Source organism: Syngnathus acus, chromosome 1 (genome assembly GCF_901709675.1).
Source record: "Syngnathus acus chromosome 1, fSynAcu1.2, whole genome shotgun sequence".
Lineage (NCBI taxonomy): Eukaryota > Metazoa > Chordata > Actinopteri > Syngnathiformes > Syngnathidae > Syngnathus > Syngnathus acus.
In genome coordinates, this window is record NC_051087.1 from 2,034,424 (window position 1) to 2,047,739 (window position 13,316).

The 13,316-nt window shown below is 44.7% G+C and overlaps 1 protein-coding gene across 1 annotated transcript in view; it reads left to right on the top strand.

Moving 5' to 3' along the window:
• The window catches only part of nr3c2 (nuclear receptor subfamily 3, group C, member 2), a 36,319-nt gene that overhangs the window by 14,246 nt on the left and 8,757 nt on the right, over positions 1–13,316 (top strand). The window contains exon 3 of the mRNA XM_037256661.1: positions 8,949–9,076. Within this exon, the coding sequence (XP_037112556.1) occupies positions 8,949–9,076 (128 nt within the window). The remainder of the gene's footprint in view (positions 1–8,948; positions 9,077–13,316) is intronic.

The following is a 13,316-nucleotide window of genomic DNA, read 5'->3' on the forward strand; positions in this document are numbered from 1 at the left end:
CCTGTAAAATGAAAATAATGTCTTCTAAATTTGACACGCCACAGTGTTATTTATCCCTGGCTAGCATCACGCTGGCAAATGTGAATGGTAAAGAAAAATTGCCAAGTACTTATAAAAAAGGTTTTATGTAGCTCTGGAAGCCTATTGGCCTGGTTTTGAAACATTTTGTATTTTTCTGAAACACTACTTTAGGTTTTGTGCAACGTTAAAGTGTGTTTTCCCAAATATTTTGGCCAGATTTAGCGCTAATTTGTTGACTTTTGAGACCTAGAACATTCCCATATATGTATAATATACTGTATAAATTCAATATTTCTATAATTCTCCTTATGCACTGTTTGCTTCTGAGAAACATTTTGCATGCTATTTTCAAGTCATGCTAACTTATTAGCCAACATGGTGGTTAGCTTGTTTGCTAACTTGACAGTTTCTCCTAAGAAGACCTAAACAAATTCATGATCGATGGAAGTAGGATTACAATTGTGATAAATCAGTCGTAATTAATGACGTCTCTTGGCATTGACACATTTGAACTGACCAAGTCATGAAAATGAATCAGTAATAAATCAGCAAATAAAGCTAGCATTGGTTCCAGCCATCCTTGTTAGCCTCCGCCGGCGCGTTTATCAGCGTCTACAGCCTTTTCAATAAAGCCCTCGTTATATTTAGACACTTTATAACCCTACCTGTCTGTAAACAGGAAGTCGGGCAGATTACGGCCAACCATCTGGACATTAATACACAATGAAGAGCCAAAAGCCATTTTGGCGCTCACAGACTTGTTATTCATTTGCGTGGGACTCAATGTGCAAACGGCGGCGCACGTATCTTCCAAAATGTATTTACACGTCTTGATGATACTTCTCATCATACTGAAGCTAATTTTTTGCGTCTCATAGTTGTTTATGCATTGCGCCATAATCCTATTATGCTCACGATGAGACCCTTGTGACAGTGGAATGACTTTGTTTTAAAAATAGCAAATGCAATGAGAGGAAATACAGAAAATGTACACGCTCATATGATGAGGTTTGCACGCCCACTTGATCTTGATCCTTTCTGTGACTTTAAAGACAGATTTTGCAGTTCAGGGCCAAACTAGAGTTTTTGTGCAAATTCAAAAATAAACATTTTCACACATCCCATAAAGAAGTAAAAACGCAAAAGAGCAAAGAAGCAAGTGAATGACTCAACAGTTTTCCTTTCCGTGGAAACGTGGCGTAATTCCCAGCCAGAGGAGTGTTAGCTTGGGCGATAACTGCGTTTGAACGGCGTCTTTGTGCCAAAGCCAGATTTGATGATTAATTAAAAGGGGCGGGGCCGGGGGAATAAATGACAAGTTTGTGGAGAGAAGTTCATACATGCACGTCTGTGCCGGCGAAACACGAGCTTAACACATGACTGTGGCAGCTTCGGGCGAGAGGCCAAGGACGCTCGGGTCAGATGACAGCGAGCGCGTAAGGTTGCATTTCCAACACGCTCGCCTTCCATCCAAACGTATGCGAGTAACCTTACGTGCTACGTTAGCACTAATGCTAAGTCTGGCCGAAGAGAGTTCAGTTTGAGAATTGCAACGTCCGTCCAAAGGTTTTAAGAAACCTAAATGATTAAATAGTCGTGGTGGGACGACACTGGGACTTCTTAATGTAATGTTATTTCAGACGGTACTTTTTCAGTCTTGCCCGACATGTCCTTCAATCCCGAAATCCCCTGCAGACCTGCAGGGAGACTGTGGAAAAGGGCATCCACATGCACCACTGCAAATGCCGCGCCTTATTAAATATACATCACAAAAGTGTGAGGCAGCTTTCACCTGAGTCAAGGTCACCCCGACATGACCCGTGTTGGCTTTCTACCTATTTGCTTTGAAAAGCGAGTCGTTGACTAATCGACGAGTCGACTTTACGACTTTGCGTTAAAAGCTTGAAGTCAACTAATCATTAATGTTTCGGGCATCCCGTCTTCTAATTTGCCAATTTACTGAGGTTAAATAAATTGTTAGCTAATAGCATATAGCCGAGCACTGCTAGGCCGAATGAATTGCAATTCTTTCCGCAAGTGGTTTGTTAGTCTCAGAGGAAAATAGACAAAGCTGTTTGTGTACTTGATTGCACAGATGATAACGAAATAGAATAAATCCAAGCACATTCTGAGGGTCATATGTGATTCCGTCACTGAACACGCGGAGTGGCTAATGATTAGCCAATTGAAAGCTAGCCGACTTTACATTCTCATTTGCTGACTTGTCACAGATACTTTGGATAAATTTGATGTTTGGAACTTTGCCGTTTTGGATGGGTTTGTTTGTTTTTTTTAGAAATATTTGGTTGTTCGTACTTAATAGGCGTTTTTCCCAATTTCTGGCTAAACTTAGCTAACCGGCTAAACGTAGAAATACAACTTCTGAATGCTATGAAAATAACTAAGGTGCTAAAAATTACGGTCAAACATGGTGGGGTTTTTTTGTGTGGCAAATCCTAGCTTTTATTGAGCCTTCGGTTAGCCCGCTCATATTGCGGTAAAAGGTTCTGAATGCAATTAGTGCTCATCCTTTTGTACCATTTCCAAGTAAACTCTCGTGAGGACATTCTGTCCATATGCGCGGACAGCGGTTTTCGCTTTTTGCGGTATTTTTTCAGTCAAAGCTAATAGCGTTATGTCCCTCAGCAGGTGCTGCATTGTTCATCCGTCGGCCATCTGGGCCCGTAATCCTTCGGAGGTGAACAAACTGAATTTGAAAAAGGTCACTGCGCAGACACTTTTAGCTTAACCACACCACTCCCATGTGAGTGTGTGTGTGTGTGTGTGTGTGTGTTTTTTACCCTACAACTTTCTTTTCCTAGCGTATGTTGTGCTAGCTTACCAGGTCGCAATCTTAGCGTAATGTTGACATTTTATAAAAGTGATGTCTACTTCCTGTAATCCTGTCCTTCCGTTTCGTGCTCTCTCCGTATCAAAATGTCATCATTCAATTTTTGAATTTGATCAAAATGTGGCTGTAAACTGTGACTCAGTTAGCATTAGCTTAGCGTTAGTATTGACAAACCAAATGGTGGCTATTTCAAAATTGACAGGAATCAGCCATCCATACAACCTTTAGTGATTTTGTTTTTGAGGGGGATAAACAGCATGACACAATCTGCTGATAAATCAAAATGGCAGTCACACAAAGTCACATGGACGCACGGCTAAAACGATGCAAGTCAATCACGTCCATCTCTGTCTCCACGCATATTTCTTTGCTGACTGCGTGCCGTCAGTTACTTCCCAGGCGCTGACGAGCGAGCACTTCTCGAGCCGACGTGCAGAATGTGCAATGGCGGTGCTAACCGCCTGGACGGGAGCCAGCTGCTTACAGCCCACTTCTTTTTGGTCTTGGAGGTTTTTGCAGCCGTCCGACTTCAGCCGGCCGCTCGGCTGTTAAGTGGACAAACAATAAACACCCCCGACGTGGCTAAATTTAGCCGTCATTTAGTCGGTCTGAGTGTGTGTGTGTGTGTAAAACCCACAAAGTCTAAGGTCTGCTCAAACCACGTCGGGATGCTAAATGACCGGTGGCAATAGAGAATGATGACATGTGACAGTGACTGCACAGGCTCGCTGGTAACATGTGTCAGCCGACGTTAACCCACATTTGGCGACAGGCCTTTTTTCCCTCTTGTCACATGTGAGATGGAAAGGTCGCCGTTTGAAAGGGATGCTTTTTGGCATGTTCACTTTGACTTTGCCCACTTGCTTTTTTGATGTTGAGGTATCTATCAACCAACCATCCATTTTCTGTTTTTGTTAGAGTTGCTGGTGAGCTTGTGCCTATTCCAGCTGACTTTTAGCAGTAAAAGCAGGGCACGCAGTGAAGTGGTTGTTATCACATCAGTCCATGGTGCTAGTCCTTCTAAAAGCCCTTTCATTTGAAGAAGATAGGTAAACACAAGCTAACTCAAAACAAGCTAATTTCAACAACACAATAACTGGGTTGTGTAAAGTACACTGTAATTTTTTATCCTATTTTAGCAAATGAATGTCAGACTTAATTATTACCTGGAAACTGTTTTGAATGGTGGGAAGAAAAATGCATTTCGTTGTGACAGGGCAAATTTGGAGAGCAGTGCACGAGGAGTGCGCTTTTGTGTGCGCGTGCATGCGCGGTGTCGAGGTGGCTCAGGTCAAGGCTGATCCCTTTCAACATAATCTTCCTCTCCAGGGATTTGTCCCGCCGGGGACCTCTAAGCTCTCGGAGGTCACCTGTTGCCCGGACCCAATCAGTCATGCGCCGTGCGGGAGAAAGCGACGTAAGCATTAAAGCCGGACACACACCGGCTAGTTTTCACGACTTGCCGACCTTCTGTAATTAATTTGGCTGAGATGTCGTTGCAATCAGAATTAGTGGCATGCTAACGCTAACACTCAAAAATGCAAGAGCGGCTCGGGGCCAACTGTAATTTGTTTGCAATTGTCCGGTTCCTTCTCGGCAAGTGAGGTGTGCGGCTGGCTTCAAAATCAAAGTCTGGAGTTGATCCACGCCGACCCAGTGCAGCTTTGAAGCGCGGTGTTTATGCTACGTGCCTATTTTGGGAGATTTTGGCCGACAAGTAGGGATCTTTGTCTTCTTATCATGGACATTCCAACACGTGTTAATCATTTTGCCAGTTTCCATTGTTTCCGAGGAGACCGCGCCACCCTCCGTGCGGCTGTTTGCTTCCGTTTTAAACGGCCAGCTAAAAACAGCCGTGGCCAGGGATCAATAGCAGATGAGCGCACGTGAGGCGCACGTGAAGCACCGACCCCTTGGCGCTGCTAAAGATATTTAAAAAAAAAAAAAAAAAAATCTGTGCCGTTGGGGATGGCTCAATGAGGCGGCGAAAGAGTTGCGCGGATGAATAGCGCTATTGTTTTAATAGAGGGTAATTTATCTTTTTCAGTAATTATTTCCTTTTGCCTGGGTTACTGAGGAAGTAGAAAAAGGCATTGGACTACAATATGCCAAACTAACGATTATGATACAACTAAGTTACTTTTAAAATCAAGTAATGAGTTCAGTTTATTTTTTGGAGGTAACACTAAATGTGGAAGATATTAAAAATGGCTTCTGATGCCCTCTGGCGCCCCCTCTGGCCTGAAACGCATGCGTAGAGTTGGCATTTAAGTTCGAGACGGATTTTAAATGTAAGATAAGGGTCACTTTTAGTTTGTTGTGGCTCTTGAGCGTCTCGCTGCCCGCGGCCTGAACCAGCTCCCCCGGGAGCTTGCTTTTGTTTACGCTCCAAACAGTCTTGTCTTTGTTCATGAGAGTGATGATCATGATTTTGGGAAAGGTCACTCGGAGTTTGCGTGCATAAACGTGGCTGGTAGGTGGCAATAATGACATCACGTGTCACATTAAAATGACATCCCACAAAAATCAGGAGACATATGGCATGTTGGTGTGCCATCAAAATAATTCCGAGGCCCATATAGAAGGGAAAAATGCAAATGAGTAAAGTTGGCATCCACCTTGAGAGCGCAATGAAGTAGCAAAGTCACAAAGGGGAAGTCTCGCCTTTCGGTCGAACCGGGTGCCAGTCGGCCGGGCGGGCGGGCGGGCCAGCCAGCGCGATGCCAGGGTCACCTTGGCGAAGGTAACCCAATCCCCTTAGGCTCTCCTGTGCCCTCTCTCTCTGTCTCTCTCTGTTCTCCTCTGCCGAATGGGGGTCAACCTAAATGTTTAGACGGTCTTATGTAAGCTCCCTCCCTCCCTCTCTTCCTCTCGTCCACTACCCCCCCCCTTTAGTTTTGCTATGTTCACTTTGTCAATATGCAAAGTCGAGGGCGGTATAAATAGATTTTGAGGTCTGCTTGGGTGTGTAAAGTCAAGGATGAGTGACTAAGCATGTACAGTTGACACATCTGATATTTCAAAGTCTGCATATTTCATGCGGAAATATAGTCTATCTATCTATCTATCTATCTATCTATCTATCTATCTATCTATCTATCTATCTATCTATCTATCTATCTATCTATCTATCTATCTATCTATCTATCTATCTATCTATCTATCTATCTATCTATCTATCTATCTATCTCGCTAGCTGGCTAGCTATTTATCTATCTGTTTATTCATCTATCTGCTTATTTATCTATCCCTTTATCGTCCTTGCTTCCAATTGTATGTGTCGTACTATTCCCAATGTCCGAATGACGAATGAAAGCGCTAAAAAGGCAGAGCAAGGACGAGCCGGATTAATCTCAGCAAACAGATGCGCGGCAAGTCAAAGTCACGGCGATGGTGGCGACGTCGGCGAGATAACATTGTTAGGGCCCAATAATGAGCCGTGAGGTGGCGGCGGAGGTCGGCAGGGCTCACGTGGTTCCGACGAACCCCGCTGACCCACATAAGCACATTAGCGAGTCCGCCGCGTCCGTAAACAAACAGCTAAAGTGCACAAACACACACACGCACACACACTAATGTACAGAAGAAGTCGTGCAGAACAACAGTGAATTCATTGCGCACGTCGGCCAGCCGTTCGCAGAGTGGCCACATTTCCAGGCCAGGCCGATTTCTCAATTCTAATTTATTATTAATATTAGTATTAATTTACAAGTAATGTGGATTTCATTTCCAAAATGGCCACCTTCCTGCTCAATTTCTCTCATGGGTCCCTCTGACGTTTTAGTCTTTTTTTTTGATAGATCAAATTTCAGACTGATGGATGAAACTGGTGTCAGGGGCAATTATTTATTTATTTTTAAATTTGTGTATTTATTGATTGAATTATTTATTATTTACAGGCCTCTTTTTTATGGAAATGTCTCCCAAAATGACTTCTTCCAACTAAACATTTATGTTGAATTTGGAGAATTTCCTTGCACGTCCAATTACTAAGCTTGACCTGTGTACCCCATTTCAGTACTAGCGTTAGCCACCGCAACCCGTCCAGGCAGCTCCTATCATTATTTTATTATTATATATCGGACAGTGTAGAACAGGCAAGGCAGCAATGACAAAAAAAAAAAAAGAAGCCTCTAGCATCCGCAAGGCAGCTTTTGCAGCCATGTTGCCAGGCTGTAAGTTACTGTAACGTCCATGATGGAGTGGCTTTGAGTGGAAGCTGTGATGAATCACTTTCGGGACTTCCCTGCTGCAAGGCCTTTTTTTTTTTTTTTTCTTCCAGCGTGCAGATTACTTGAGGAAAAGCTAGAGGATAAGTCTCGGCCCAAACATCGTCGTGTGTTACAGTGGGCCTTAACTTCTATTCTTATCCTGCGTGTAAGCAGCCCCCCCCTCGCCGGTCTAAGAAGAACCGGAGGCCTTGTGTACCCGCGCCGGTCGGGGGAAATAAACATCAGCAACACCAGTTAGCTCTCTTTGTGTGTTATCTTTAAGAGATGAAAGGACGCAGAAAACAATGAAGCGGCCGCCCTGGGCTTTCTGCGGGGAAGGAAGAAAATAAAAGGAAAACAAGAGGGAGAAGAAAAAAAGCAAGCGGAGCAAAGAATGAGACCTTTTGATCCGTGCAGTTGGTCCCATTGAGTGAAACGCGTTGGGAATAGAGACATGACGAGGGTCTGGGTGGAAAGATCCCAGTTCACAACATCGGAGGGTGGCATGGTCGCACGACATGATGAAAAGGACATTTTCCGGGATTCGAACCTCGGCGCTTTCTAGCATATGTGCAGCAGGAGAAAACAAATGCTGTGTGAAATTTTTTTCGCGCCAACTTGTCTCAATGTTCAGCACTAAAAAGTTCACATTATCTCCATAATTCATTTGATAGCATCATCTACTCAACGACCAATCACAGCTCACCTTGCGGATGTCACGTGACTACAACCAGAAAAGGTTTTTCTTTATTTCCTTATCTTGCTTGTTTGTATCATTTGGATCGATTTCGAACCGAGCAACATTCACACCAGCTGCTTAGTCAGGTAGCGGCTGGTGTTTAGTTTGGAGCATTTATTTGTTTTTTTTTGGTTTGTTTGTGCACAGTCACTGCAGCCTGTTCTATCAGCTCTGCTTTCGTAAGCGCGCAGTGACTGACCTATATACTCCTCTGGGGGAGGGAAAGTCACCTTGCTGCTGGACGGGCAGACCGGCTGGCTCTTTAGACGCACGTGTCGTGCGTGTGTTTGCCTTTCGTCACAGTGCAGAGCGATTGATTGTGATGTCAACGCCCGCGACTGTGTGATAAGGCCCGGCCCGGCCCGGCGTATGGCTTGCATGTGTGTTCTGTAGATTAACATGCTGAAAAACATGGCTGGACATGGATTGGATTTGCACACACACACTGACATTATGGGGAATGACACGGCCCCGTGCCAGGGAGTCAGACAAACACCTCACCAGAGACTCCTCTAAGCGTCCTAACAAATTGAATGTGTGTGTAGATGGACGAGGGGGAATTAGATCAGCGCTCCTGATTGCAAGCGAGTGCGCCGCCGACGCCGGAGCCCTTCCCAGCTTGGAGGAAATGCGAGCGAGAGAGAGAGAGAGAGAGAGAGAGGTTGGCAGCTGCCTTGATGAAGGATGGAAGGAGAATGTTAACCAGACAATCACCTTGCATCTCATTGATTTAGATGCTAGAGGGGCAATTAGTACAGCAAAGGAGAGGGAAGCTGAGGCCACTTTGGATGTTTTGATACAAGGTGTTCTCATCGGTGCGTACCCATCTACATGTGTGCGTGTGTCTGCACGCAACGTTCGTGCGGGTTATTCGAGTATCCCATTTAAAGGGCACTGGGCGAAATGCTTGAAAATCAGCCATCCCAGAAAATGAGGTTATATTTTTTGGGGTGCAAAACGCACAATGAAGAAACTAGAAGTTGCCTGGTTGGGTAGCGGTGGCTAACAGGAACTAGCAGGCACTCTGCAAACTGCCTGGTCGGGTTGCGGCCGGCGTTCATTTGGGGGATTTTTAACATGCTGGTGACTCACCAATGTCTGATGTATTTGTGTTATGTCCTTGCAGCTCGCCGCTCAGGCAACCTTCCTCGACAGCCAAGGTGTGCCTAGTGTGCGGGGACGAAGCGTCGGGCTGCCATTACGGCGTGGTGACGTGTGGCAGCTGCAAAGTCTTCTTCAAAAGAGCCGTGGAAGGTAGGATGCTAAGCTTGTATCGTACGGATAAAACTGTTGCGCTAATTTTGTCGGGAGCTTGAAAAAGGGGGCGCAAGATTACAAGTGGCGTCTTGGTCTGGTATATTAACGATGCATCGTGGCAGTTTTCATTTTTTTCTGGGTTTTAGGAGATTAGAAAAAAAAAAAAGACAAATCGATTTGAAATTGAGTGTACATGTCTATCATGACAGGAAAAGTCACAAGGTCACGTGTGAAATTGAACGGAAAGTTTTTGGTTGGAAGAAGCCATTTTGGGACCTAATTCTATTTAAAAGAAAAAAAGGTTAGGAAGGAAAAACGATGAACCCCAGACTGATTTGCTTACATGAAGCTTGTTCAGGTTTTTTATTTTATTATCCCTTGAGGGGTGGCTACTGTACTAGAGAGCTTTTCATTGCTGTTGTTTTGCTTACACCCAAAAAAAAGATTCACTGTGAAAAAGGGCGATGTGAGGTCAGGTTAAATTTGTTCTCTTAACATTTAAGTGGTTATTTTTTTTCATTTGATGAATAAAAAGCAGAGCCGCTGTGACGGTCGGCCGCCTTGGGGTGTTTTCCTGACAATTTCAACAAGAGCAATTGCGCCCTTTCCAAATCAAATGCCCATTTAAGCCTGATGATGTTTACACACCGTCGCCAGGGAGACCGACTCCCCGTCCTACACCTTCCGAAAATAACAACGGCAAAAATGATGGCTGTTTCTCGACAGCCGCCGTTATGAGGGCACTCGGTGAAGGTTGCCGGCCATCGCAACTCGCCTGACCCCTCCCGTCATCTGCAGCCCGAAGTGTATAGAGAGAGGAAGCGATGCGGCCAAGCGAGGAGAGACAGAGGACAGCCAGGCAGCGTTGAGGAAGGACGAAGGAAAAGTCAGACAGATAACGAGGCGGGGGGAATTGAGAGGGATGGGAAGCCATGCGTCAGCACCGTGACATCCCGCCCCGCCCCGCCCACCCCTTTTTTATTGCACTATTTCCCCCTCTGACTGGCCAATGGAGATGAACAGCAGAGAGCGGGCATGTGTACAAGGGGAACAGAGAAGACTCTGACCCTCAGTTTGATTTCTTTCAGCACTTCCTGCCCGGAGGGGGTGCGACGAATAGCCGACTCATAACTGCAAAAGTAATTAGCATTCAACGGTTGCACTCGTCTGACTGCGGCGGGTAAACGACGAAAGCTGGACCAAAACACGTCGGGAGATTTTTTTTCCCCATAATGAGTCCTCGGAACTTCAACGGCAAATGCGGGACTCGCATTATTTTGCCATATTGTGTCACTACCAAGGAAACCTAATTCTGCGGTTGTCGGCCATTTTGTTTTGAAGTAGCAATTTCAGAGTAAAGCTATAAAAATGGGGTCTAGATTTTTTTTTCTTTTTTCTTTGAAGCAGGCATTTTTGTGGTGAATAACACGAAAAAGGACGCAGGAAAAATAATTAGCTTCCATCACCAGTTTCACCAATCCACACAAAATTTGGTGGTCATGTCCATCAAAGTCTCTAGGACCCATGCCCGAAATTAAACAGGAAATTGGTCATTGGGGTTGGGGCAGGCATTTTGGAGCCAACTCCATGAAAAGGGGCCAGGAAAAGAAAGTCAAAGTCCCTCTTACCGGTCTCGCCAATTCAGACGAAATTTGGTGGACGTGTTTATCAATAGAATAGGCACGGAAGAGTCTCAAGAACCCAAATCAAACATTCTGGATTTCTAATTGAAGCAGCCTTTCCATTTTAACTTCTGCCCATCATCTGGCATTTCTTTCACAGCATGACACGTTAAAAAAAACTCGCATCGTTGTTGTTAATGAACTGCGGAAACAGCCAAACGCTTCTCCTGTTGAGTTTTTTCTCTCTGTATTTTAATAAAGAACAGCTGCGCCCAATAAACAGCTCCATGCGGCGCTGCGCATCGGCGTCGGGACGCCAGCGCATTATTCACATGTCATCAGCGGCTTGGCGCGTCGGCAATAATATTCCCCTTTTAGCCCGCCTGGCTTGTTTTTGCCAGTCACTCTTATTGAAGCGCAAAGATTTACGAACGGCAACAGCCCCGCCGCCTTGCTAAAAAACCAGCGCTTGCCAGTCCGCTTACGTCTCCCACTGGCAAAAAAGAGAGGTCAGGCGAGGACGCTGGCTTGCGCTGTCGGGGCGTCCAATCGCTCCTTTTTTCCCAGCTCGGGACGGGGCCTCCCACGGAACTGAATGGCTCAGGTTGTGTGTGTGTGTGTTTGGAGGGGGGGGGTGGTTATGTAACAACAGCTGGAGCGCAGCCACCTCGCCAACACGTCTAGCAACATACAAGTCGTAATCGCGAAGGATCCAGACGCTTGCACACATTCGTGTTCAGGCAAGTGTGTGTTGCAGGAGTAACGATACTGTAAGCGTGTGTGTGTGTGTGACCCACATTGTTGGAAGGTATTTGGGTTAGAGGCAGCAGGCTCTGTTCAATGCAGCTTGGAAAATAGACTGTAAGCATGTATGGGTTCAGCTCCAGGGCGCCCCCTACAGTTTTACACCAAAGAAGCTAAGCTAATATGCTACATTTTACGAGGAAGGCCTGAACACATCTGTTCAAAGTGAAAAGGACAACTCATGACTGAAGTCATTCTTTTCAAAGAGGTTGGTCGTCCGCCTCGGTCAATTGACACTTTTTATGTCAATTGATTAATGCATCATCAGGTTGTTGATGATTTTAGCACGTGGGGTGATAAAAGGGGCGGCGTTGAATGGCGTCTCTTGTACTATAGAGTCAGGGGCAGCCCCTTGTTTCCTCGAGGCTTCAAACGTTGCTGTGTCTTTAAAAATAAAATGTCAGCTTGGCTTTACTTCAAAAAGTCTGTGCGCATAGTGTATTTTTTTTTTAAGTGTGTGTTTCCCTTTCAGTGATGTAACAGGATGCAGCGATACACAAGAGTGGGTGATTACTAAGAGCAACATTACATAATTCGCAATATATTTTGGGTATATGAAAATACAGAAATAAATCATCACAAAAAATATATAAATATTACAGGCGTTTACAAATAATGAAAAAAATATTTGTACATTTTATAAGTCAGCTTTTTCCACTTCAAGTGTATTTTTGAAAAATGCAGTCAGGCTTGGAAGAAGAAGGGAGATTTTTTTGTCACTGGTCAACTAAGCAGCCAGTACTTGCCAGAAATTCCCGCATGTCAGCTTCTTTGCAATTTTTGGGGGTATTTTTTTAATTAATTTTAGAGTCCATTGCTTGCCAATTTTTCTCTCTTAAGTTAAATACTACCTGACAAAGTATCTAAGACATCTTTCTTGTACTGAAGGCAACAAAATACTCCAAAATATTTGTCACATATTATTTTTAAATAATGTTAATATTAATATTGATAATAATAATAATAAACGCAATTGGCTATTCCACCAAATATCAGAAATGGCATTGAGCTAAAAAATAATAATTGGTTGCACCTAATTGTTACATAATTGATGCTAAGTGACATTTTAGTCATTCTTGCATTGGTCTGATAGTGGCCTAACACATGCGCATTTACTGACTTCTGCCCATGTGACAACTTCACAATCATTAACCCGACTCTGGGGAACGAGCCCAACGGTCAAGAGTTGCAACGCTGTGTGCGCGTGTGTGTGCATGTAAGGATTTTTTTTTTTTTTGTCTTGGGCCCACTGGCCGCTCCTTCCTGCTATGTGTTTCCTGTGTCGCAGTTTACAGCTTTTTAGAGCGGGAAAAATGAGCTTATGTAACAGTCATGTGACTTTGCCAGAAATAGTGAAGCGGGGCTACAGCTGCTGCCTCTCCTCCTGCAGCTCGCCTCCTTGGCTTTTGGCAAACGCGCACACACACACATACACACACACGGCCAAACGCGCTTGACGCCAGGGCGTACAAAACAGTGCATGTGAAAACTAAAAACTATGTGTGTGAGTGTTGGACAGGCGAAATACAAGATTGTGTGTTTTTTTTTTCTCTTGTCAAATCGTCAAGTGGAGCGGCATGGACTATGTAAGTGTGTGTGCGCGTATACATGTGTAGGCGTATGGCCCTCCGAGTCAAGAAGGAGCGAGGGATGGATGGATGGATGGATAAATAGACGAGGGAAAAAAACGAGCGGACTGGTTGTAGCTGAGGGCCAGACGTTAGGCGTGTAAGCATCACGGTTACGCCGGCCTGCTTCTCCTTGGAGGCTTTGGCTTTCCACGTGACATTCAATAGTACACTGCTTTATTT